General features: G+C 43.7%; 1 protein-coding gene across 2 annotated transcripts; it reads left to right on the top strand.

The window, feature by feature from the left end:
- The first annotated feature begins 514 nt into the window (after window positions 1-514).
- On the top strand, window positions 515-22,595 carry rsf1a (remodeling and spacing factor 1a). Of its 2 annotated transcripts, none has more exons than XM_029772994.1 (17): window positions 515-1,065; window positions 2,222-2,313; window positions 2,393-2,485; window positions 8,477-8,682; window positions 9,721-9,893; window positions 10,041-11,568; window positions 11,867-11,990; window positions 14,311-14,523; window positions 14,730-14,834; window positions 14,903-14,982; window positions 15,094-15,142; window positions 15,245-15,348; window positions 19,097-19,164; window positions 19,711-19,885; window positions 20,053-20,276; window positions 20,420-20,593; window positions 20,977-22,595. In XM_029772994.1, the coding sequence occupies exons 1-17, from the start codon at window positions 912-914 to the stop codon at window positions 21,483-21,485; spliced, it is 4,071 nt and encodes a 1,356-aa protein (XP_029628854.1). In that variant the 5' UTR covers window positions 515-911; the 3' UTR covers window positions 21,486-22,595. The 2 variants fall into 2 exon arrangements, with proteins under 2 accessions (XP_029628854.1, XP_029628852.1); XM_029772992.1 differs by having other exon boundaries at window positions 15,242-15,348.
- The last annotated feature ends 4,817 nt before the right edge of the window (window positions 22,596-27,412 follow it).

The raw sequence follows: 27,412 nt of genomic DNA, 5'->3' as shown, positions 1-27,412 counted from the left end.
GGAACGTTCCAACAGGAATCTGTTCCAAAAACTGCGTAAAGTACAAGGTTGCCAACAAACAGCATGATCAATTCAACTAGTTGACGAATAGGCATCAACTCACCACGTAGCTTATTCTTAATGTTAGTCCATAGGCTACCAGAGTGAGGACAGATATTATCCGGAATAAACGTGGTGAGTGAAAAACGTAATTAAATAGCCCACTCCCTACATGGTATCTTATTCTGCCGCTATACAACTTTGTATGCATTGTTTGTTGACATCCTTGTTATTTACGAAGTTTTGGAACAGATTCCTGTTGGAACGTTCCACACATTTTACCCACCCGTATTGACTTTATGAAGGCACTGTATGTAGAGTTGCCTACCCTCCCTCTAGCGTCTGTACACGCCCCCCTCCGTCAAATATTCTATCCAATCACACGCCGCATTTACACCGGTGGGGTGCGCAAGATCCGCATCCAACCAGTGCTGGTCCTCCTGTCTTTTTCCACAATCACATTTGTATTTTACATAAACGGGTGACGTTACAGTGGACATTGCTGTGAATTTTGTATCCACTGACGTAATTCGCCAACTACCGTAGCTATCTGAAATAAAAAGACTAGCTATATTATGCAAGATGGTCGCAACGTTATAACATATAGACTGTTGAGCACCTAAAATATGCCTGCTAGCTACATGACTCATTTTCCTACTAGGTCATGAAATGTTTCGTAATCATATGGGCCTAGATAATAAACCACAACAAGAACATTCTTGATGTTTGAAACTTGCGTCCCTGGGGGGTAGTGGTGGGGGGGACTACCTGGTCACAGAGCCACCCACGATGCGATGTTGGCGCGCTGAATTCTGGGCTCTTTTCTGTCCTCCCAACTCCGTTCATTCTCATCCTACTCCCCGGCTGGAAAAATGGCTGCTTTAGCGGCAGCGCAGGGCTCAAACCCCGGTCTCTGCCCCAGTTTCGCAGTGGTCTGCTCGTTCCTGGAGCGCTACGGACAAGCCCTGGACCTCCCCGAACTCACGTTTCCGCAGATGGAGAGGTATCTCCGGGACACATCGACAGGTGGGAAGGGAGAGGAAGAGGGTCTCAGCATCCTCATCACTGACTTGCTAGCTAGCTGGGTGGTCAGGGGGAGCCAGTACAGCTAGCTGGCTGGGGGTGTTCCACACACACACACTGTGACATGTGCCTGGGTATAACTGGCTAACGTTACTGATTGATATAGCTAGCTAGATGTACCGTTACTTAGCTATTTGATAAGTAGCTAACTAGCCATTCCTGCTTGAATTACCAAACCAGCTAGTTAGCTAGCTTCATTTTGTTAGCTAGCTAACGATCAGGTGTACTTTTCCATGCTTGCATGCCCATACTAGTGCAAGAAAAGTATCAAACTCAGCCCCAGTGTGTATGAGTAAATACTGTTTGAATAGAATCGATCTCGTATTGTGGCAAATCGTGTCGTAAACAGTTGTCAAAATAGTCCGATAATAACACGAACGTTACTTGGCAAGTACAGGGTGGCTGACTGTCAATTTCGCGCAGGCGCAATGCGTGATGTAGCCGAGCTAGCCAACTTCATGCTAAACCAAGCTAACGTTAGTTTTGCTGGTGGCTATCAATTCATTCAAATAAAATACCGCTGATTTCAAATTCCTCAGACTGTACATTTGCCACAGTTTCTAGCTATTTAAATCCTCTTTAGAGACAATGGTAGCCACTGAGGCTTTCTTGTCACGATTTAGCCAGCTAGCTATCTGGCTAGCAGTGTGTGGCGTACCTAGCTAGCTACTAACGTTACAGTATCTGTAGGAAATATGTTGTTACTAGCTAGCTAGTTAGTTAACCGTATGTAGACTGCCGTGATAACGTTGTAAGGTTTTTCCACATTTCCTCCCTTGTTCACCAAACACAACGTCGTGTTTTTTATATAAATGCAAAAAAATGACAATGAATCACAGTTGTTGTTGATCTTACCTCCACCCGTGCCACTGTTAGATAGATGTTTGAGAATAATTCTAAGAAAGTGTGAATCAATGTCAATTACACAGACGGTCAGAATAAATGAAGGAGAATGTTGATTTTTTTTGTTTTCCCACAGCTCATTGGGTGTTGTAATAGGTGTTTAGTGTTATACAAGCTGGTGTTATGACAGTGTGTTTAGTTTTATAACAAAATAATGCATTAACTAATGTATTATCTCTCTGTGTATCTCTCTCAGTTCCCAAACCACTGGTGGAGCTGCATGTCAAGCTCCTGAGGAAGCTTGGCAAGTCTGTGTCAGCAGACAAGTGGGAGAGGTACCTGGCTAAGGTGAGCTGTGTGTGTGTGTGTGTGTGTGTGTGTGTGTGTGTGTGTGTACACCTGTAATGACTGTATATTTATCACACAGGTATGCCAGGACATCAACAGTAGCTGGGCTTGGGAGCTGGAACACAAGGGCTACCAGGATTTGAGCATGGAGTGCAAAACCAGCATCCTCAAAGTAAGACACACACACACACACATACCTTGTGCAGACTATCACACTAGTCTACCTCTTTACATCTGCTGTGACATCTATTCTATGTATGAACAGTATATTGATAATATACAGTGCCTTCAGAAAGTATTCACACCCCTTGACTTTTTCCACATTTTGTTGTGTTACAGCCTGAATTTAAAATGTATTAAATGTAGACTTTGTGTCACTGATCTACGCACAATACCCCATAATGTCAAAGTGGAATAATGTTTTTAGAAATATTTACATATTTAATACAAAATTAAAAGCTGAAATATCTTGAGTCAATAAGTATTCAGCCCCTTTGTATGGCAAGCCTAAATAAGTTCAGTAGTACAAATGTGCTTAACAAGTCAGATAATAAGTTGCATGGACTAACTCTGTGTGCAATAATAGGGTTTAACATGATTTTTGAATGACTCATCTCTGTACCCCGCACATACAATTACCCGTAAGATCCCTCAGCCGAGCAGTGAATTTCAAGCACAGATACAACAACGAAACCGCGAAGAAGGGCACCTATTGGTAGATGGGTTAAAAAAAACAAAAAACAGACATTAAAACCTGTTGGGGATACGGGGTAGCAATGAACCCTGAGACGGGATTGCTAGCAAGGCTGGAAATTCAAAACATCAAAAATCTAATAATTTCAATTTCTCAAACAATCAACTATTTTACACCATTTAAAAGATAAACATCTCCTTAATCTAACCACATTGTTCGATTTTCAAAGAGGCTTTACGGCAAAAGCATAAAGTTAGATTATGTTAGGACAGTACATAGCCACAAAAGTACAAACATCCATTTTCAATTCAAGGTCAGGCGTCACCAAAAGCAGAAACCAGCTAAAATTATGCACCAACCTTTGACAATCTCCATCAGATGACACTCCTAGGACATTATGTTATACAATACATGCATTTTTTGTTCCATCAAGTTCATATTTATATCCAAAAACAGCATTTTACAGTAGCGGTGAAATTCAGATTTTTTTCTTCTCTGAAATGCTTCCGGTGAACAACGTTACAATTTACAAAATTACTATTCGAAAACATTGGTAAATTATAATATTGTCATTCAAATAATTATAGTTTAACATTTCGTAAATGCTACTGTATTGCCAGATTTCAAAATAACTTTACTGGGAAATCACAAGTTGCAATAAACCGGGTGCTGTGCTAAGAACAATAGGCTAGGCTATATAGGTTAGCATCATCTTGTAACCATGTAATATCAATAATACTATTGTCAATAATCCCTTACCTTTGATTATCTTCATCCATTGACACTTCCAGGAATCCCAGGACCACAACAAATGTGGTTTCTTTTGACAAAGTTCATAATTGATGTCCAAATAACTCCAAGTTGTTCCATGTTGTTAGCGCTTCGGTGGCTACTAAAAAGTAGCGCGGGGGGGGTGTGAAGTCACGGCAAAAAGTTAAAAAAGTTTTAAAAAAAAATCTATTTACGTTCGTTCAAACATGTCAAACGTTGTTTAGCATCAATCTTTAGAGCCATTTTTAACGTGAAACATCAGTAATGTTTCAACCCGACCTCACCTGTGTCTAGAAAAACATTTTTGAAAAATGTCTCGCGTCTCATGATTGCGCAGGTGCAGGCAATAATGGAAGTGACGACATCCCAGGGACGTCAACTTCCCTGCATTCTAATTTGGTCTCTGTTAATCATAGACGCTTCAAACAACTTTATAAAGATCGCTGACATCTAGTGGAAGCCGTAGGAGTTGCGAAATGAATCCTTTCTCACTGTGGTATCTAATAAACAATGACACAAAAAAATAGTACAGCCACAAAATTATTTTTTTCTCTCAGGTTTTTGCCTGCCATATGAGTTTTGTTATACTTACAGACACCATTCAAACAGTTTTAGAAAATGCAGAGTGTTTTCTATCCAAATCTGGTAATAATATGCATATCCTAGCTTCTGAGTTGGTGTAGGTGGCAGTTAAAAATGGGCACATATTTTTTTCAAATTTCTCAATACTGCCCCCTAGCCCGTAGATATCCCTTTGAGCATGGTGAAGCGATTAATTACACTTTGGGTGGTGTATAAATACACCCAGTCACTACAAAGCTACATGCGTCCTTCCTAACTCAGTTGACGGAGAGTATGGATACTGCTCAGGGATTTCACCATGAGGCCAATGGGGATTTTAAACCAGTTACAGAGTTAAATGGCTGTGATAGGAGAGAACTAAGGATGGATCAACAACATTGTAAACTCAGCAAAAAAAGACACTGCCCTTTTTCAGGACACTGTCTTTCAAAGATAATTCGTAAAAATCCAAATAACTTCACAGATCTTCATTGTAAAGGGTTTAAACACTGTTTCCCATGCTTGTTCAATGAACCATAAGCAATTAAGGTCACAATTATGAAAATTTAGGACACTAAAGAGGCCTTTCTACGGACTCTGAAAAACACCAAAAGAAAGATGCCCGGGGTCCCTGCTCATCTGCGTGAACGTGTCTTAGGCATGCTGCAAGGAGGCATGAGGCATGCATATGTGGCCAGGGCAATAAATTGCAATGTCCGTACTGTGAGACACCTAAGACAGCACTACAGGGATAAAGGATGGACAGCTGATGGTCCTCGCAGTGGCAAACCACGTGTAACAACACCTGCACAGGATCGGTACATCCGAAAATCACACCTGCGGGACAGGCACAGGATGGCAACAACAACTGTCCTCAATAGGCTGAGAGAGGCTGAACTGAGGGCATGTAGGCCTGTTGTAAGGCAGGTCCTCATCAGACATCACCGGCAACAACGTCACCTATGGACACAAACCCACCGTCGCTGGACCAGACAGGACTGGCAAAAAGTGCTCTTCGCGGACAAGTCGCGGTTTTGTCTCACCAGGGGTGATGGTCGGATTCGCGTTTATCGTCAAAGGAATGAGCGATACACCGAGGCCTGTACTCTGGAGCGGGATCGATTTGGAGGTGGAGGGTCCGTCATGGTCTTGGGCGGTGTGTCACAGCATCATCAGACTGAGCTTGTTGTTATTACAGGCAATTTCAACGCTGTGCGTTACAGGGAAGACTTCCTCCTCCCTCATGTGGTACCCTTCCTGCAGGCTTATCCTGACATGACCCTCCAGCATGACAATGCCACCAGCTATACTGCTCGTTCTGTGCGTGATTTCCTGCAAGACAGGAATGTCACTGTTCTGCCATGGCCAGCGAAGAGCCCGGATCTCAATCCCATTGAGCACGTCTGGGACCTGTTGGATCAGAGGGTGAGGGCTAGGGCCATTCCCCCCAGAAATGTTTGGTGCCTTGGTGGAAGAGTGGGCTAACATCTCACAGCAAGAACTGGCAAATCTGGTGCAGTCCATGAGGAGGAGATGCACTGCAGTACTTAATAGAGGTCGACCGAATTATGATTTTTCAACGCCGATACCTATTTATTGGAGGACCAAAAAAAGCGGATACCGATTAATCGGCAGATTTTTATATATTTATATATATATATTTGTAATAATGACAATTACAACAATACTGAATACTTATTTTAACTTAATATAATACATCAATAAAATCAATTTAGTCTCAAATAAATAATGAAACATGTTCAATTTGGTTTAAATAATGCAAAAACAAAGAGTTGGAGAAGAAAGTAAAAGTGCAATATATGCCATGTAATAAAGCTAACGTTTAAGTTCCTTGCTCAGACCATATGAAAGCTGGTGGTTCCTTTTAACTTGAGTCTTCAATATTCCCAGGTAAGAAGTTTTAGGTTGTAGTTATTATAGGACTATTTCTCTCTATACCATTTGTATTTCATATACCTTTGACTATTGGATGTTCTAATAGATACTTCAGTATTGCCAGCCTAATCTCGGGAGTTGTTATGCTTGAAGTCATAAACAGCGCAATGCTTGAAGCAGAGCGAAGAGCTGCTGGCAAATGCAGGAAAGTGCTGTTTGAATGAATGCTTACGAGCCTGCTGCTGCCAACCACCGCTCAGTCAGACTGCTCTATCAAATCCTAGACTTAATTATAGTATAATAACACAGAAATACGAGCCTTAGTTTCCAGATTTTACCATATTAATGACCTATCATTTTGAAAACAAAACGTTTATTCTTTCAGTGAAATATGGAACCGTTCCGTATTTTATCTAACGGGTGGCATCCCTAAGTCTAACTATTGCTGTTATATTGCACAACCATCAATATTATGTCATAATTATGTACAATTCTGGCAAATTAATTACGGTCTTTGTTAGGAAGAAATGGTCCTCACACAGTTCGCAACGAGTCAGGTGACCCAAACTGCTGCATATACCCTGACTCTGCTTGCACAGAATACAAGAGAAGTGACAGAATTTCCCTAGTTAAAAGATATTCATGTTAGCAGGCAATATTAACTAAATATGCCGGATTAAAAAATATATACATGTGTATTGATTTTAAGAAAGGCATTGATGTTTATGGTTAGGTACACATTGGTGCAACGACAGTGCTTTTTTTCGCGAATGCGCTTGTTAAATCACCCATTTGGCGAAGTAGGCTGTGATTCAATGATAAATTAACAGGCACCGCATCAATTATATGCAACACAGGACAAGCTAGATAAACTAGTATATCATCAACCATTTGTAGTTAACTAGTGATTATGTTAAGATTGATTGTTTTTTATAAGTTTAATGCTAGCTAGCACCTTACCTTAGCTCCTTGCTGCACTCGCATAACAGGTAGTCAGCCTGCCACGCAGTCTCCTCGTGGAGTGCAATGTAATCAGACAAAATCGGTGTCCAAAAATGCTGATTACCGATTGTTATGAAAACGTGAAATCGGCCCTAATTAATCGGCCATTCCGATTAATCGGTCGACCTCTAGTACTTAATGCAGCTGGTGGCCACACCAGATACTGACTGTTACTTTTGATTTTGACCCCCCCCCCCCCTTTGTTCAGGGACACATTATTCAATTTCTGTTAGTCACATGTCTGTGGAACTTGTTCAGTTTATGTCTCAGTTGTTGAATCTTGTTAGGTTCATACAAATATTTACACATGGTAAGTTTGCTGAAAATAAACGCAGATGACAGTGAGAGGACGTTTCTTTTTTTTGCTGAGTTTAGTTACTCCACAATACTAACCTAAATGACAGATTGAAAAGAAGGAAGCCTGTACAGAATAAAAAATATTACAAAACATGCATCCTGTTTGCAATAAGGCACTAAAGTAATTCTGAAAAAAATTAGGCAAAGAAATTATAATTTTGTCCAGAATACAAAGCATTATGTTTGGCGCAAATCGAACACATCACTGTGTACACATCTTCATATTTTCAAGCATGGTGGTGGCTGCATCATGTTATGGGTATTCTTGTCATCGGCAAGGACGAGGGAGTTTTTTAAAAATAAACAGAATAGGGCTAAGCACAGGCAAAATCCTAGAGGGAAATCTGGTTCAGTCTGCTTTCCAACAGACACTGGGAGAGAAATCCACCTTTCAGCAGGACAATAACCTAAAACGCAAGGCCAATTATAACCTGGAGTTACTTACCAAGATGACATTGAATATTCCTGAGTGGCCTAGTTACAGTTTTTACTTAAATCCGGCTTAAAATCTATGGCAAGACTTGAAAATGGCTGTCTAGCAATGATCAACAACCAACTTGACAGAGCTAGAAGAATTTAAAAAAGAAAAAAATGGGCAAATATTATACGTTCCAGGTTTACAAAGCTCTTCGAGACTAACCCAGAAAGACCCACAACTGTAATTGCTGCTGAAGGTGATTCTTAACATATATTTGTTTTCCATTAATCATTTTCTCTTATTTCTTTCACTTTGAAATTAGAGTATTTTGTGTGGATTGTTGACAAATAATGACAATGAAATGTGGAAAAAGTACATTTAAAGGGGTGTAAATACTTTCTGAAGGCACTGTACTGTTTTCTTCTCTCTTTCTGACCCTAACCCTCTCGTCTCTCTGACGCCAGTACCTGTGTGAGATCCAGTTTGATGACAACCTAAAGTTCAAGACGTTGGTGAACGAGGAGGAGGCGGAGGCAATGAGGCTGCAGCCCTTGGGCAGAGACAGACAGGGCCTCATGTACTGGCTGCAGACTGACACCCAACACAACATTCGCCTGTACACAGAGGAACAGGACGACTGGGACGGATCCACCTGGAGATGTATCGTCAGGTAATGATGGATGGATGCATATATTTTTTGCAACCCTAGTTGGAGCATCTGAGAAGAGAGAAAGGGTAAATGTACATTGCTCTGAAAAAGTATTTGCTCCCTTGCTAATTTTCTCTACTTTTGCATATTTTTGATACTGAATGTTATCATATCTTCAACGTAAACCTTATATTAGATAAAGGGAACCTGAGTGAACAAATAACACAACAATTACATATTTCATTAAAAAAGTAATTGCCACTGGTTGTGGCACCTTTAACTGCAATGACTCCAACCAAACGATTCCTGTAGTTGTTGATCAGTCTCTCACGTTGCTGTGGAGGAATTTTGGACCATTCTTCCATGCTTTAACTCTGCAACATTTGTGGATTTTCAAGCATGAACTGCTCGTTTCAAGTCCTTCCACAACATCTCAATTGGGATTAGGTCTGGACTTTGACTAGGCCATTCCAAAACGTCTGTGAGCTAAAGAGCAGCAGTGTCATGCAGCAAGACAATGGTCCAAAACACACAATCAGTCTACATGAAAATGGTTAAAAAGCAACCCATTTTAAGTTTTGGTATGGCCTAGTCAAAGTCCAGACCTAATCCCAATTGAGATGTTGTGGAAGGACTTGAAACGAGCAGTTCATGCTTGAACACCCACAAATGTCGCCAGGTTAAAGCAGTTCTGCATGCAAGAGTGGACCAAAATTCCTCCACAACGATGTGAGAGACTGATCAACAACTACAGGAAGCATTTGGTTGCAGTCATTGCAGCTGAAGGTGGAACAACCAGTTATTGAGTGTAAGGGGGCAATTACTTTTTCAGACAGTGGAATTGGGTGTTGCATAACTTTGTCACTTACATAAATAAAATAAGTATACATTTTTTTGGTGGTTATTTGTAAAGTCAGGTTCCCTTTATCTAATATTAGGTTTTGATTAAAGATCTGATAACGGTCATTATCAAAGAATATGCAAAAATAGAGAAAATCAGAAAGGGGGCAAATACTTTTTTACTGAACTGTATGTTCAGAATGTTCTGTTTGTCCTCAGAACCCGGAACGACTTGGCCGATGCTCTGGACCTCCTGAAGACTCAGCTGGACCCAGAACACAAGGAGAAAGAGGAGGGAGAGACGGAGAGAGAGAAAGAGATGGACAGAGAGAAGGAGGGAGGATCCAACTTTGCCAAACCTGTGGAGAGGGGGAGAAGACACACAGAGGAGGGTAAGGGTTCTGTTGTTACTAGTAATATGATGGTGTAGTTTACTAGTATTATGATTGTGTTGTTAAAACTGACGTATTATAATTGTGCAATTATAAATGAATGTTGGAACCAGAGCTGCAATATAACATCTGGGATGATTTTTCAAGGCGAAGCTGGAGGAGAGGTAAAGGAAGAGGAAGAGGAGAAGGCAAGACAGAAGAGGAAGGCTGAGGAAGACAAGAACAAGAGTAAAGAGAGGGAGAAGAAGGAGGAAGAGGAGGATAAGCGAGAAAAGAGTAGATCATCTACCTACCCAGAATCCACTAGTACGGATGACAACATGGCATCGTTAGCAGAGAAGGAAAACCCAACCAAGCCTGAACCGTTATTCTCAGTGAAAGAGGAAAACATTGCAGTTGAGATGAAGGAAGAAAAGGAAATGAAAAAATGTGATGAGAAAGAAGAGGGAGAGACACAGAGTGTGAGGAAGGAGGAGAAGTCAGAAGTGATTGACAACAGAGTGAGCACCATCACTGCGCTCGTCAAAGAGGAGACCCAAACGCTTAACAACTCCCCTAGCAATGCTGTCTCCGTCGTCATGGCGCCCGTCTCGGCAACGACAAAACAGGAAGTTCCTCCTGTGAAGGAGGAAGCGGAGCGGGCCCTGAGGACCGACCAGCAGGCTAAGATACCACTGAAGAAGAGAGAGCTCTTTGGCGCTAACCGTCACCATAGCAACACACATCACAACAATGACATGCACAGCAACCAACACAACAACAACAGCCATAGCAGCAGTACTAGCAGTAGCATCATCGTCCGTAACCCTTCAGTAACACATACCAAGGAGGAGCAGCTGGGGAGGCAGTCAGCGCCACCAGGGGGCCTAGCTGTCCCACTGCCAGAGGAGCTGACCAATGGGGGGGCTCCCCTAAACGGGCTTGGAGGGCTCACAGGGGGTATAGGTCATGTGGGGGTCATCTGCAGGTCGGCCTCGCAGCAACAAGATGGCGGATCATTCTGTACGGACAGAACCAGACCAGGGGCAGAGGAGGGGGCGGATAGGGCCAGAGCTCCAGACAAGGAGAGGAGCAGGCAGTCAGTCCTCGTGAGGAAGAGTCCTGGCTGGGGAGAGACTGGAGCCCCAACACCCCTGGAGCCTAGAGGACAGGAGAGACAGGCAGGAGGAGAGGAGACGGAAAGGAAGGAGAAAGGAGAGAGATTGAGGGAGAGGTTAGGAGAGGATGGAAGAGAGAAAGCGAGGGAGATGTTAGATGGAGACCTGTCTGGAGAGAGGGATGACAACCTAAAAGAAAAAGAAGAGAAAGACAAAAAGACCACCCTCCATATGGAGAAAAGCGAGGGATGCCATGGAACAGAGGAAGAGGAGAAGAACAGTACCTCAGGAGAGAAGGAGCAGGAGCCAGAGAGCAGCCAGACTGTAGAAGGACAGAGGGACCAGGGAGAGGCCCTCAGCACAGACACACCAGCCCATGCTGGGGTGAGGGGAGCTGGGCATGGAGCAGCAGACCGGCCGGGTCCCCTTGAGGCCTCCTCTGAGCTGCAGAAAGAAGGGATCAGGCTGAAGATAAAGATCCCTCACAACCAGAGGATAGAGAACGTGAGAGAAGAGGAGGAGAAGGGGGAGGAGCAGGGAGATGGGAGGTCTCTGCGGAGATCGGCACGGATCTGCAGGTAAGGTCCATGATAGAATGTCTTCCCATCACAATGTCTCAATGATTATTACCATAACATAACTTCTTTCATCACAACAACTGAGGTGACAATTTATCATGTAGAGCTGAACAATAGATAGAATATTCTGCTGTAATATCACACACTCACTCATCGCCGTCGTGCCTGCTAGCTTATAGGGCAGCAACAAAGGCTCTCCACGTCTTTGGCCATCTTCTCCAACTGTGCCCCAGCTCTGCTGGTGGTGTTTGGAGTGGTCTCTATTGTTAGATATTTTACTGATCAACCCTACCTACAGACCCAGCCCAAACAAGGTGAAGAGCCAAGACGCACTCCCAGGAGTGAGGATGGAAGAAGAGGAGAAGACTGCTCAATGGCAAAAGAAGAAAGCAAACCCTGAGGGACAAAGCAGGACTGTAAAGGTAACTACTCTGTTTTAAAAGTATATTTACAAATTTATAAGTCAAATCTAATTTATTTATAAAGCACTTCTTACATCAGCTATCTCAAAGTGCTGTACAGAAACCCAGCCTAAAACCCCAAACAGCAAGCAATGCAGGTGTAGAAGCACGGTGGGTAGGAAAAACTCCCTAGAAAGGCCAGAACCTAGGAAGAAACCTAGAGAGAAACCAGGCTATGAGGGGTGGCCAGTCCTCTTCTGGCTGTGCCAGGTGGAGATTATAACAGAACATGGCCAAGATGTTCAAATGTTCAGATGACCAGCAGGGTCAAATAATAATCACAGTGGTTGTCAAGGGTGCAACAGGTCAGCACCTCAGGAGGAAATGTCAGTTGGCTTTTCATAGCCGATCATTCAGAGTATCTCTACCGCTCCTGCTGTCTCTAGAGAGTTGAAAACAGCAGGTCTGGGACAGGTAGCACGTCCGGTGAACAGGTCAGGGTTCCATAGCCACAGGCAGAACAGTTGAAACTGGAGCAGCAGCACGGCCAGGTGGACTAGGGACAGCAAGGAGTCATCAGGCCAGGTAGTCCTGAGGCATGGTCCTAGGGCTCAGGTCCTCCGAGAGAAGGAAAGAGAGAGAGAATTAGAGAGAGCATACTTAAATTCACACAGGACACCGGATAAGACAGAAGAAATACTCTAGATATTACAGACTGACCCTAGCCCCCCAACACATAAACTACTGCAGCATAAATACTGGAGGCTGAGACAGGAGGGGTCGGGAGACACTGTGGCCCCATCCGACGATACCCCCGGACAGGGCCAAACAGGCAGGATGTAACCCCACCCACTTTGCCAAAGCACAGCCCCCACACCACTAGAGGTATATCTTCAACCACCAATTTACCATCCTGAGACAAGGTTGAGTATAGCCCACAAAGATCTCTGCCACGGCACAACCCAAGGGGGGGCGCCAACCCAGACAGGAAGATCTTGTCAGTGACTAAAATCCACTCAATTGACGCACCCCTCCTAGGGACGGCATGGAAGAACACCAGTAAGCCAGTGACTCAGCCCCTGTAATAGGGTTAGAGGCAGAGAATCCCAGTGAAGAGAGGGGAACTGGCCAGGCAGAGACAGCAAGGGCGGTTCGTTGCTCCAGTGCCTTTCTGTTCACCTTCACACTCCTGGGCCAGACTACACTCAATCATAGGACCTACTGAAGAGATGAGTCTTCAATAAAGACTTAAAGGTTGAGACCGAGTCTGCGTCTCTCAAATGGGTAGGCAGACCATTCCATAAAAATGGAGCTCTATAGGAGAAAGCCCTGTCTCCAGCTCTTTGCTTAGAAATTCTAGGGACAGTTAGGAGGCCTGCGTCTTGTGACCGTAGCGTACGTGTAGGTATGTACGGCAGGACCAAATCGGAAAGATAGGTAGGAGCAAACCCATGTAATGCTTTGTAGGTTAGCAGTAAAACCTTGAAATCAGCCCTTGCCTTAACAGGATGTCAGTGTAGAGAGGCTAGCACTGGAGTAATATGATCACATTTTTTTGTTCTAATCAAGATTCTAGCAGCTGTGTTTAGCACTAACTGAAGGTTATTTAGTGCTTTATCCAGGTAGCCGGAAAGTAGAGCATTGCAGTAGTCTAACCTAGAAGTGACAAAAGCATGGATACATTTTTCTGCATCATTTTTGGACAGTTTCTGATTTTTGCAATGTTACGTAGATGGAAAAAAGCTGTCCTTGAAACAGTCTTGATATGTTCGTTAAAAGAGAGATCAGGGTCCAGAGTAACGCCGAGGTCCTTTACAGTTTTATTTGAGACGACTGTACAACCATCAAGATTAATTGTCAGATTCAACAGAAGATCTCTTTGTTTCTTGGGACCAAGAACATGCATCTCTGTTTTGTTCGAGTTTAAAAGTAGAACATTTTCAGCCATCCACTTCCTTATATCTGAAACACAGGCTTCCTGCGAGGGCAATTTTGGGGTTTCACCATGTTTCATCGAAATGTACAGCTGTGTGTCATCCGTATAGCAGTGAAAGTTAGCATTATGTTTCCGAATGATATCACCAAGAGGTAAAATATATAGTGAAAACAATAGTGGTCCTAAAACGGAACCTTGAGGAACACCGAAATTTACAGTTGATTTGAAAGAGGACAAACCATCCACAGAGAGAAATTGATATCTTTCCGACAGATAAGATCTAAGTGATGTAAGTGATGTGTAAGGCTTTGTATGAATATCAAAATGATCATAGTCAAGAAAATGTTGTTTATCAATGTGATTGATTGTAGCCGTTTGTGCATTTGTTTGTGCGTGTGTCTACAGAGCAGACGAAGACAACGAGGCGCCCGCTGGTCAAACACTCGATCGAAGAGATGCAAACCGAACGAGGGAGGAGAGGAGGGGGAGGAGAGAGGGAGGAAGGAGGAGAGAGGGAGGGAGGGAAGTATTTGTGACTCAGATGACTCTAACCAATCAGAGGAGATGCCTAATGAAGATCCCTGCAGCCACTGTGGACTCCCCAACCACCCTGAACTGGTGAGATGTGTGTGTGGAGGAGATTGTTTTTTCTTTGTCTCTGCATCTGAATGACTTATGGTATATTGTGTGTGCTTTACTGTGAAGCCAACTGTTTCCCTTCTGCAGATCACTATCTATTCTTGATTTCATGAGTTTATTTACACCCAGCACCTGAATGTACGTACACTCTGTTTGAAACCAACTTGTGTGTTTCTCTGCTGCAGATCCTGCTGTGTGATTCATGTGATAGTGGTTACCACACCGCCTGTCTCAGACCCCCTCTCATGGTCATACCTGAGGGAGAATGGTTCTGCCCGCCCTGCCAACACGTAAGTGAGAGAGTGTGTGTGTGTTTGTCTGTGCGTGCGTGTTTTAACACTGTCCCTGGTCTATGTAGAAACTGCTGTGTGACAGACTAGAGGAGCAGCTGCAAAATCTGGATTGCGCTCTGAAGAAAAGAGACCGAGCTGAGAGGAGGTAACACACAGTCTCACACGTTACACGCAGTCTCACTCACACACTGTCACACACACACACCTAACACACACTGAAATGGTTGTGGAATTCCTGTGTGTTTTGTCTCTGTAGGAGGGAGCGTCTGGTGTATGTGGGAATCAGTGTGGAGAACATCATTCCTGTAAGCCTAATTCTGTGTGTACTATCAGGCAAAATTAGTCTAGAAGGCCAAATAAATTATCATAATCTGAAATTGTGTATGTGTGTTATGTGTTTCTAGCAGGAAGGGGAGGAAGAAGAGGAGAAACTGGTGAAAAAGAAAGATGCAAAAAATACCAAAAACCTGGGAAGGAGGTCTACCAGAACCAGGAAGTGTATCAGCTACAGGTGTGTGTGTTGTGTGTGTGTGAGAAAGAGAAGTGACAGCACAGCTCAAATAAAATGGATGAGTCACATGTTGTCATGGTGACACTCCCGTCTCATAGTGTGCTTGTGTGCCAGGGTTTCCGGAATTGCCGGCTTTTGGCAGAGGAAAAATAAATAAAATAAAGCCGCTAAATAAAATTGTTACCTGCCAATTGAACGGGAGAAAAAACAATCCCATTGAAATTTAGTTTAATTCATTGATGGAAATATCACTTGCTGTAAATGCATTTGACCGTCATGCTGATCGGTCTATAGGTTAATTTGCTAAATTTAGTGAAATTAAATTGGGTCGTGTGTATTTTCGTTAGTCGTCATGTGTTTATTTATCACACAGCATACAGAGCATACAGAGCCTGTTATGAGCGGCATGTCACTTGTCAAACTTGTTGCTGCTAGAGTGAAACATGTCATTGCGCAACAATTCTAAATGCAGTTGTGTGTTAAAACCTCTTACATCTACACGTTCCGCTAGCGGAACGTCTGCTCCAATATCCAATGATGGGCGGGGCGCGAAATTCAAACTCCTCTAAATCCGAAAACTTACACTTTTCAAACATATGACTATGTTACAGCTATTTAAAGACAAGACTCTCCTTTATCTAACCAAACTGTCCGATTTCAAAAAGGCTTTACAGCGAAAGCAAAACATTAGATTATGTCAGCAGAGTACCCAGCCAGGAATAATCACACAGCCATTTTTCAAGCTAGCATATCATGTCACATAAACCCAAACCATATCTAAATGCAGCACTAACCTTTGATGATCTTCATCAGATGACACACCTAGGACATTGTGTTATACAATACATGCATGTCTGTTCAATCAAGTTCATATTTATATCAAAAACCAGCTTTTTACATTAGCATGTGACGTTCAGAACTAGCATTCCCACCGAACACTTCCGGTGATTTTACTAAATTACTCACGATAAACGTTCACAAAAAGCATAACAATTATTTTAAGAATTATAGATACAGAACTCCTCTATGCACTCGATATGTCCGATTTTAAAATAGCTTTTCGGATGAAGCACATTTTGCAATAATGTAAGTACATAGCCCGGCGTTACAGGGCTAGCTATTTAGACACCCTGCAAGTTTAGCCTTCACCAAAATCACATTTCCTATAAGAAAAATGTTCTTACCTTGCTTGTTCTTCATCAGAATACACTGCCAGGACTTCTACTTCAATAACAAATGTAGGTTTGGTCCCAAATAATCCATCGTTATATCCAAACAGCGACGTTTTGTTCGTGCGTTCTAGACACTATCCCAACGCTAAATCTCGGCCACGAGCATGACGCAAAATATGACAAAAAATTTCTAAATATTCCATTACCGTACTTCGAAGCATGTCAACCGCTGTTTAAAACCAATATTTATGCAATTTATCTCGTAGAGAAGCGATAATATTCCGACCGGGAATCTGCCTGTCTGTAAACTGAGGAAAAAAACCGAAAGCCGGGGGCGGGGCGTGTCACGCGCCTAAGGCTTAGTCCATTGACTGACCACTCAGCTTTTGCTCTCGTGTGCTTCAGCCAGGGCTTTGAATGACATCATTCCTGTTTTTCCCGGGCTGTGAGACTCCATTGTTGACGTGAGAAGTGTCACGTAAGAGCAGAGATCCTTTGTAAACGATAGAGAGAATCAAGAAGGGCAAGAAATGTTCAGACAGGGTACTTCCTGAACAGAAGCATCTCAGGTTTTTGCCTGCCATAGGAGTTCTGTTATACTCACAGACACCATTCAAACAGTTTCAGAAACTTTGGAGTGTTTTCTCTCCAAAGCTAATAATTATATGCATATTCCAGTTTCTGGGCAGGACTAATAATCAGATTAAATCGGGTACGTTTTTTATCCAGCCGTGAAATTACTGCCCCCTAGATGTAAGAGGTTAAAAACAGTTTTGTTGGCCACGATTTATAAAGAGCTACTATTTGGGTTTTTTCTCAAGTGGTAATTGAAGCGCTGCCTCCCATTCGCCATTCAAGTGCATGGGCATGGTAGGCAGGCTAAGAGCATGTCACCCACTACTTTGCAATGTGAGCTGGAGGCAGTATGCATTTTGAAAACATATACTTAATTGTTTGAAACCTGAATGTTTTACTGTATATTATGAGGCATGTCTTACCTTGCTTCAAAGTAGCCTAGGCAAAATCACACTATAGAAACGTGGAGGCAGTTATTTTATAAAGACTTCCTCATATGCCATTGAAACCAGCATTTCCCTGCTGTTCTATTGGTTTTCATATCACTTTCTTTCGTTGTCCAGATGCCAAAGGCACAATCCTAGTCATTTTAGTGTCCCATCCTAGTTGCATCTTCAGATTCCCCTTCATTCAAAGTTTCTAACAGAGATGTTCATCTCTGTCACATATGAAACTGCTCGCACCAGGTGCACTGTATAGAATGCCTTTTTCCTACGAATTGTATTTTGGCAAATGTTTGAAAATGATGTTTTATTGGCTGCTTAATTGAGCACTGTTGGTGGACGTCCTAATGGGTTACGCACCCAAAGCATATGGGTCTGGTAAATTTCTCAAATGGCCGGTAAATTAAAATCTTCTCGGTCACGTTGTCCCAATGATTGTATATATGAATGGACAAAGCCATCAATCACATGACATCATTCATTCCTATGTGAAGACTCCATAGCGCATTGAAACCAAGTGAAGTCAGTTAAGATGGCGTCTCATGGAGACATAACATGCGCAGTTTGAGCTAGAGATCTTCACGGATTCCCCTGTGCCCGAATACCCGAGACCCGATCCGGGACCTGAGCAGGTCGGGATCCAGAATTATAATATAATATAATATAATAATATCGTGGGTCTGGGTCGGATCTGATATGATTGTCATGGGTCTCGGGTATGTGTAATTTTAACTGACTTGTCCGGAAGGGCACGTTCATATCCGAACGCAACTGCTGCAGTAGAGAGAAATTATATAATTGATGCTGCTGCTCTTGCTTTTCACAATAGTGGAGCATGGCGTGTGTATCTTGTTAATGGCCCATCATAAGTCATCAGAGCAGCAATATACTACAGGCTACAGTCATAGCTCCTTCCTCTGTGTGTGGCAAAAGTTAGGAGATATCTAAAATGAATTAAAAGTTAAAGGAGAAGGATAGGCTACCCTGACCAAGAGCCAACAGGCAGGCTGCTACCTAATGTTCTTAACCGCTAGGCTACCTGCCACCCATAGTCTACTATAGCGTGAGTCGGCTTGGTTGGTTGCTGTCTCTCCCTCCTAGAGTGGCACCTCTTTCCCTCTTAAGCTTTATCAGCACCGGTTAATAATGTAGCTTAAAACATGTATTTTCTGCTGCTCTCCTCACTCAGACCGGGTCTGGATCCAACCAGGTCTTTACAGAATGGGTCTAGTTGTCTTTGGGTCTGTGCAGAATGGGTCTTTATATTAAAACATTTATTTATGCGTATCAGGTACAGGCTATGGCTCTGAGGCAACTCAGGGCTGGGGAGGGGGATGACTTCAACTGCTGAGGGCTTACTATAAGTACACAATGTACTGTGTAGGCTGGATAATATTAACAGTATTAACTGTCTGTTTGTAAATCAACTGCCCCCTCTCTCTTCAATGAGAGGGGGCAGTCGTTCTCCACTGTGTGTCCGGTTCCACGGTTTCCTAGGACTGACTAGGAAAATGTAAACCCTGGTGTGTGTGTGTGTGGTGTCTGCGTGTGTTCCAGGTTTGATGACTTTGATGACGCCATTGATGAAGCGATAGAGGAAGACGTCAGGGATGAGGATGGAGGAGGTGAGAAATAGAGTGTGTGTAGACTGAGAACTGAATGGCTGTCTCAAATGGCACCGTATTCTCTATATCAGGGATCATCAACTAGATTCAGCTGTGGGCTGATTTTTTTCTTAAGCGGATGGTCGGGGGGGCGGAACATAATTACTAATAATTTGTAGATTACAAATTAACCGCAAGAAGCCCAAACAGATATAATATTTGACTAAAACGTAATCATTTCAAACCTTTCTTACATTTGTATACGATCACTTGTCTCTCTATTATGCGTGAGAATAATTGGGAACAGATTTTTTTTTTAGGGGGGCAAATCAAATTTGGCCCGCAGGATGCCAGTTTGGGAACCCTGCCCTATATAGCGCACTACTTTTGACCAGAGCCCTAAGGGTCCTGGTCAAGAGTAGTGCACTATATAAAGTGAATATGGTGTCATTTTGGATGCATTCAATATGAGGAACAAGATGCAAACAAGAGGGTTTAGATGACAGAATAGTGGCCTGCCTGTGTTCCTGTTGTTGTGAGTGTGTAACCCTGTGGTCCTGTGTGTAGAGATAGGGCGGGGTAAGGATATGGCCACCATCCTATCGGAGGGGGGGAAGGAGAAACGAGGACCAACCACAGCTCAGGCCCCTCCCACCAGGAGCAGGAAGAGGCGGAGACTCAACGACCTGGAGAGCGACAGCACGGCTGCAGAGAGCGAGGAGGAGTTTCAGCTCAGCGCCAGGTGTGTTTGTGCCTGACTGGCCTTAAGTCAGTCCTAGTAATTCTGTGGATATGTGTATGGGTGGGTGCTACTCATTGGAGCTACACCCCATATTGTAAAGTAATATTTAGTTTGAGCACTATAAATGCAAACTTTTAACGTGTGTGTGTGTGTGTGTGTGTGTGTAGTACGGAGGAGGAGGAGTTTGTAGCGTCAGGTGATGAGGAAGCAGCCAGTGATGTGGACAGCTTTGCCAGCGACCCGGGCTTCGTAAACCAGTCCACACGGGCACAGAGACGGGCACCTAAACAGAGAACCTCCAGGACCGCAGCAAAGTGCAAGAAACGCCCATGCAGACGGAGGAGAGGATGGGGGGAGGAGGAGAGTGAAGAGGAGGAAGAAGAGGAGATGGGTGAGTAAGGCTTGGAATATGAGTTGGGAAAAGATGATACAGAAATCCAGAGGTTTGGTGCTGGATGTTAAAGAACATGTTCAGTTGAAAGTAAAACAACTCTCCCCCTCTCTCTCTGCTTCTCTCTCTCGCTCTCTTTGTAGAGACCAGTGATTTGAGTGACAGCGATGGGGACAGGAAGAGGTGTGGTTTAAGGAGGGGCCGGAAGCGGGAGGTGAACTACCGCGAGACGTCAGAATCCGAGTGTTCCCAGGCAACCACCAATAAGGACAAGGCCAAACCCCGCCGCCGTCGTCTCTCCAGCTCAAACAGCGATGGTCAGTTACTATGGTTACCATCCCTGCCCCCAATTAGGGAAGTCCATGTGGAACTTGACAGACTGTCATTTAGTCAATGTAAACAACTCATAACCAACCCGCATTCAGACACTAGCGGAAAAAAACGCTTCTACAAGTGAAAGCGTGCCGATAACGTTCCACCCCTCCCCCTCCTAAATTTAAACCAATCTAAACCGACCACTGTCCCTAAACCAACATTTTCTGGTTGGCTGGATGAAGCGGGAAACACGTCACCAGACGCAGAGAAAATAGAGCCATCGATTCCATTGCACCGGGCAAAGGAACGTTTTTGCCGCTAGTGTCTGAATGCGGGGTTAACTCCTGCTGCTGTATGAATCCGCCGCTCGCTCCCTCTATTTCAGAATCCTCCCATTCGAGAGAGTCTGAGGAGGAAGAGAAGAGAATGAGGGGAAAGAGGCAGAAAGAAGAGGTGGAGGAGAGTAGAACAAGGGGAAAGAAGAGGAGAGGAGAGAAGATGGGCAGAGGGAAGCGGAGGGAGGTGTTGATAGAACAGCGGAGGAAACGTCTAGCTCTGCTGAAGAAAAGAAGACCCTCCACTAAAGATGAGGATGATAACGATGAAGGGGAATCGGAGTCATCATCCGAGGAAGATCGTCCTATCCGCAAACGACTTAACCGCATCGACTCTGATGAAGAGGAGGAGAAAGAGGGGGAAAATGAGGACGAAGAAGAAGAGGAGAAGAAGCTGAGAAAGCCATCATCAAAAGACAAGGAATCAAACAGCCCTAATGGACAGCAGGCCTCTAGAGGCTCAACACAGCCTGGGTCTGAGTGTGCAGCCTTACCCAGAGCCAGAGCTGGGCAGAACAGGTCTAACAGCCCCCAACCTCCTGACCAGTCAGACGCATGATGACGTACAGACTGTTACTTTTAGTTATATTTTGTTTTACTTTCTTGCCTTTCACCAACAACCTTTCAACTGGATCTCTCATTACCTCATCCCTCCTTCCCTTTCCCCTTTCCCTCCTCCCTTCCTCTAAACAGGATGAATAACTACTGGACCAAACGCACTAGCGCCATCCAACACACAACACAATACACAGCCAGAGGGTGAAGGACTGTCCTGAGCACCAGACAGACACCCTCCTTAGCTGTTTTCCAGCTGTTCTGGACTGTACATAGATACTCTCTCTGCTCGGCTGCTGATCCTGTAAAATACTAGATGTTCCCTTCTCTGTCTCCCTCTAAAATAGTGTTCTATATACCATGAAGGAGAGAGTGAATGGACTGGAGCGTTTAATTATCCCATAAAATAGTGTGAGTTGGATGTTTTAAACCAATGGAAGAGCTGCTCCTGTTGCTCTGCTGTGAACCAGGAAGATAACTACCAGAAAGAGATTCATACAGGCTGATTCATCTCAAATGACACTTTGCAGATTTGACCACAGTTACAACTACAGTGGGGGCTGGCAGATGAACACTGGCAAACTATCTAACTAGCTATGTTCAGTAAATCAATTCACTGTTGGCTTTTATGTGTTAGTTGAAGTGTTCCTTCTCTCACTCAGTGAGGACTGAATAATTTATCTACAGTAGTCTACTACTCTCCAGTCCAGTCTATACATTCTACAACCTAGTACTATTTGAGAAGATGGGGTCATATAAGTCAGAACAAGGACTGAAACAGGGAGGGACTACCTGAACTTGCAAAATGTTTTGCTGCTGTGTGCCCTAATGAATATGGCCCCAGATGTGAATGCTGTATCTGGTCCTCAGTCCACTGTCTGTTCTGTTTTCATCCTCAGAGTTCCATCTGAACCTCTTGTAGATTATATCATTCCAGCTCACTGTTCTTATGTTTTCTCCCCCACAAAATATCAAATATTTTGAAATGTTCAGTCTGAAAAAAAGAAATCACCCTGTTATTCATCCACAGTGTATGTACAGTATGTTTATAGTTGATGCTGTAACATAGGTGTTTTATAAGTTATTAAAAACCAATATTCAAGCATCTAACAAATGCATCTTGTCATCTGCTTTTGAAATCTTTTACTATACAAATGGTGGTTTTATTTGGCCCCCCAATCAGTTCGAAGTGACTTTAATTTTGGAAATCTGTTCCCATGTATCGTATACAAATGTAAGCAAGGTTTGAAATAGTTTTGTCATTGTTTGAGTCAAATATTATATCTGTTTGGGCTTCTTGCGGTCTACAAATTATTTGTGATTATGTTCTACTTGATTTTTACATTTGAAGTCATTTAGCAGATGCTCTTATCCAGAGCAACTTAACCCCACTTGCTCCTGTTAAGTGCCTTGCTCAAGGGAACATCAACAAATATTTCACCTAGTCGGCTTGGGGATTCTAATCAGCAACCTTTCGGTTTTTAAAACATTTTACTGATAATGCCATATCAGATAAAGACTACAGTGTAAACAGTGCATTTGGAAAGTATTCAGACCCCTTGACCTTTTCCACATTTTGTTACGTTACAGCCTTATTCTAAAATGTATTGTTTTTCTTCCTCATCAATCTACATGCAATAATACTCAATGACAAAGCAAAAACAGGTTTAGAATATTTTGCAAATTTATAAAAAATTAAACAGTACTTTGTTGAAGCACCTTTGGCAGCGATTACAGCCTCGAGTTGTCTTGGGTATGACTTTACATTTACGTAATTTAACAGACGCTCTTATCCAGAGCGACTTACAAATTGGTGCATTCCCCTTATGATATCCAGTGGAACAACCACTTTACAATAGTACATCTATATCTTTTTTGATGTGGGCGGGGGGGTTAGAAGGATTACTTAATCCTATCCCAGGTATTCCTTTAAAGAGGTGGGGTTTCAGGTGTCTCCGGAAGGTGGTGATTGACTCCGCTGTCCTGGCGTCGTGAGGGAGCTTGTTCCACCATTGGGGTGCCAGAGCAGTGAACAGTTTTAACTGGGCTGAGCGGGAACTGTGCTTCCGCAGAGGTAGGGAGGCGAGCAGGCCAGAGGTGGATGAACGCAGTGCCCTTCTTTGGGTGTAGGGACTGATCAGAGCCTGAAGGTACGGAGGTGCCGTTCCCCTCACAGCTCCGTAGGCAAGCACCATGGTCTCGTAGTAGATGCGAGCTTCAACTGGAAGCCAGTGGAGTGTGCGGAGGAGCAGGGTGACGTGAGAGAACTTGGGAAGGTTGAACACCAGACGGGCTGCGGCGTTCTGGATTAGTTGTAGGGGTTTAATGGCACAGGCAGGGAGCCCCGCCAACAACGAGTTGCAGTAATCCAGACGGGAGATGACAAGTGCCTGGATTAGGACCTGCGCCGCTTCCTGTGTGAGGCAGGGTCGTACTCTGCGAATGTTGTAGAGCATGAACCTACAGGATCGGGTCACCGCCTTGATGTTAGCGGAGAACGACAGGGTGTTGTCCAGGGTCACGCCGAGGCTCTTAGCACTCTGGGAGGAGGACACAATGGAGTTGTCAACCGTGATGGCGAGATCATGGAACGGGCAGTCCTTCCCCGGGAGGAAGAGCAGCTCCGTCTTGCCGAGGTTCAGCTTGAGGTGGTGATCCGTCATCCACACTGATATGTCTACCAGACATGCAGAGATGCAATTCGCCACCTGGTTATCAGAAGGGGGAAAGGAGAAGATGAATTGTGTGTCGTCTGCGTAGCAATGATAGGAGAGACCATGTGAGGATATGACAGAGCCAAGTGACTTGGTGTATAGCGAGAATAGGAGAAGGCCTAGAACTGAGCCCTGGGGGACACCAGTGGTGAGAGCACGTGGTGCGGAGACGGATTCTCGCCATGCCACCTGGTAGGAGCGACCTGTCAGGTAGGACGCAATCCAAGAGTGAGCTGCGCCGGAGATGCCCAACTCGGAGAGGGTGGAGAGGAGGATCTGATGGTTCACAGTATCAAAGGCAGCAGATAGGTCTAGAAGGATGAGAGCAGAGGAGAGAGAGTTAGCTTTAGCAGTGCGACGAGCCTCCGTGACACAGAGTTACAAGCTTAGCATACCTGTATTTGGGGAGTTTCTCCCATTTTTTGCAGATCTCCTCTCAAGCTCTGTCAGGTTGGATGGGGAGTGTTGCTGCACAGCTATTTTCAGGTCTCTCCAGAGATGTTAGATCGGGTTCAAGTCCGGGCTCTGGCTGGGCCACTCAAGGACATTGAGACTTGCCCCGAAGCCACTCCTGTGTTGTCTTGGCTTTGTGCTTCGTGTCGTTGTCCTGTTGGAAGGTGAACCTTCGCCCCCAGTCTAAGGTCCTGAGCGGTCTGGAGCAGGTTTTCATCAAGGATGTCTGTACTTTGCTCCCTTCATCTTTCACTCCATCCTGACTAGTCTCCCAGTCCATGCTGCTGAAAAACATCTCCACAGCCTGATGCTGCCACCACCATGCTTCACTGTAGGGATGGTGCCAGGTTTCCTCCAGACGTGACTCTTGGCGTTCAGGCCAAAGAGTTCAAGCTTGGTTTCATCAGACCAGAGAATCTTGTTTCTCATGGTCTGAGAGTTATTTAGGTGCCTTTTGGCAAACTCTACTATAAAGGCCTGATTGGTGGAGTGCTGCAGAGATGGTTGTCCTTCTGGAAGGTTCACCCATCTCCACAGAGGAACTCTGGTGCATATTTAAGTTAATATGCACCAGAGCAAAGTATAGAACCCAGTAAACTCAGACAGTACCACTACCTATGGCCATGGTAACCGCAACACAGTCCTGCCAGACCACTGAGACAACCACTCCTCCACAGGAAAACAACTGTAGATCTGGACACAACAGAAAGCTGAAGAGATCTTAAACCAGGAAGATGAAGGCACTTATATTCACTATGTAGTGCGTTACTTTTGACCAGAGCCCTACTATAGGGAATAGGATGCCATTTTGGGGCACATACGAAGACTTAGGTTGAGCCGAGGACATGGCAGCGGGCCTGCTGGACTCCTGATAGCCTATCAGGGGCGAAAATCTGATATCAACTTTTGGGGGGACAATTACATGAAATTTTCTCAAGAGCAATTCCTGAGGGGGACACCAAAAGTAGTGCTGTAACACATAGCCTACATTGTAATATGGTAAATGTATATTGAGGAACCAAAGAAATAAGGTGTTTGCCGTACTCCTAACTACCGGTACCCAAAACTACACAACTACTCACAACAGCAATACCATTGCCTTTAACAAATCTTAGTTCAGTCACCAGTTTAAGTTGAGAGTGGGGGTATCCATGGCATTTTCCAATTATGTTCCTATTTTACAAGTTAAAAAAATTGAGAACCTTTCTTAATGTTGCCAAACAAAGACTCAACAAACTTACCTGAGACTCCGTCTCTGCCAGTCTGTCCCTGCATATCTGTCCCCAACTCTGCTGTCTGTGTGCCATCTGTTGCCTGTTCTGCCTAATGACATCATTGTGAAACATTTCCATTAGAATTTCATTTCTTTCTTATGAACATTTTATCAACTAGTCTTTGAGATATTAGGCTACTAGGGTTCTTACTTTGCGTTTTGGTGTACTGAAAAATACTCTGATGTCCGTCTTTTATTTTTCTGCCATTTTTCTACCTGGCTGGCTGGCTACACACACACACAGTGTGTAGGTTATTTACAGTAGGAGATGGGCTTCTATTATCTTATCTTTTATCATTTTATTTGGGCTTCGATCTAAAAGGTAGCTAGCAAATGTGAAACGGATTAAAATGACAAGAGTTGACAGCTGTATGAGTTCACCATTTACACAACATATGCTGCAACCTTTTGTAATTTTAATAGTTTGTTTCATATTGGCTGGCTTCCAACAATAGCTGAATTTGCAAAGCAAGCGGGCACCAATTCCGTTTCAGTGGTGTTTACTATAATCTTTGCTACCCGGGTTAAATAAAATAAATAAAAGTTCCCTTGCGACAATTTAGCTTTTGCAACGAGACCATTAAATATATTTAAGACAATGGTAGAAGAAGAGTGTAGTTCTGTTCAGTTTGGACTTCAGTTTATCGCTAACCTTATCACAGGGACTTTGAAGCACTAACTTACATCATCTGCATGCTGATCTCGGAATAAATTGACGATAGCAAAGATTCCATCGTTGACGAGGCCACATAAATGGAATAGGTACTAGCTAGCTTAATAGTTAATATTTGCGCGCTAGCTCTGCATATTCAGCTAGTGTGTGTGCGCGATTGACTGGATTAACTTTACGTCAGTTACGTTCATTGAGTGCCTTTCAGACAGTAGACACGACCCCTCTGTTACCTTGCCTGTGGATCAAAGCATTGTGTGGAAAAGGGTGGGCGGGGTCGCATTCTTTTGAAACTTAAAAACGCGCTATTAAGTGTCTATAATCAGCACAATTGCTTTCATTGCGTATTATTAATATTATTTAAATTACATAGTTATGTTTGTGATATATTGGGGGGGACAAATCATATTTTTCCCAGGATGGGGGGGTCGTGTGTCCCCCGTCCCCCCGGGATTTCCGCCCCTGTAGCCTATATACAGTGCATTCGGAAAGTATTGACTTTTTCTACATTATGTTACAGCCTTATTCTAAAATGGATTACATACATTTTTTCCCTCAATCTACACACAATACCCAATAACGACAAAGCAAAACCAGGTTTTTAAAAATGTTTGCATAAGTATTCAGACCCTTTGCTATGGGACTCAATTGAGCTCAGGTCCTGTTTCCATTGATCATCCTTGAGATGTTTCTACAACTTGATTGGAGTCCACCTGTGGTAAATTCAATTGATTGGACATGATTTGAAAAGGCCCACACCTGTCTATATAAGGTCCCACAGTTGACAGTGCACGTCAGAGGAAGGAATTGTGGAGAGGAAG

Source organism: Salmo trutta, chromosome 13 (genome assembly GCF_901001165.1).
Source record: "Salmo trutta chromosome 13, fSalTru1.1, whole genome shotgun sequence".
Taxonomy (NCBI): domain Eukaryota; kingdom Metazoa; phylum Chordata; class Actinopteri; order Salmoniformes; family Salmonidae; genus Salmo; species Salmo trutta.
This window is presented reverse-complemented; position numbering and strand designations above follow the sequence as displayed.

Coding starts and splice junctions, on each gene's coding strand:
- rsf1a (XM_029772992.1), top strand. CDS start 912: ATGGCTGCTTTAGCGGCAGCGCAGGGCTCAAACCCCGGTCTCTGCCCC. Junction 11,991..14,310: donor GACAAAGCAGGACTGTAAAG/GTAACTACTCTG, acceptor GTGTGTCTACAG/AGCAGACGAAGACAACGAGG. Junction 14,524..14,729: donor TCCCCAACCACCCTGAACTG/GTGAGATGTGTG, acceptor TCTCTGCTGCAG/ATCCTGCTGTGTGATTCATG.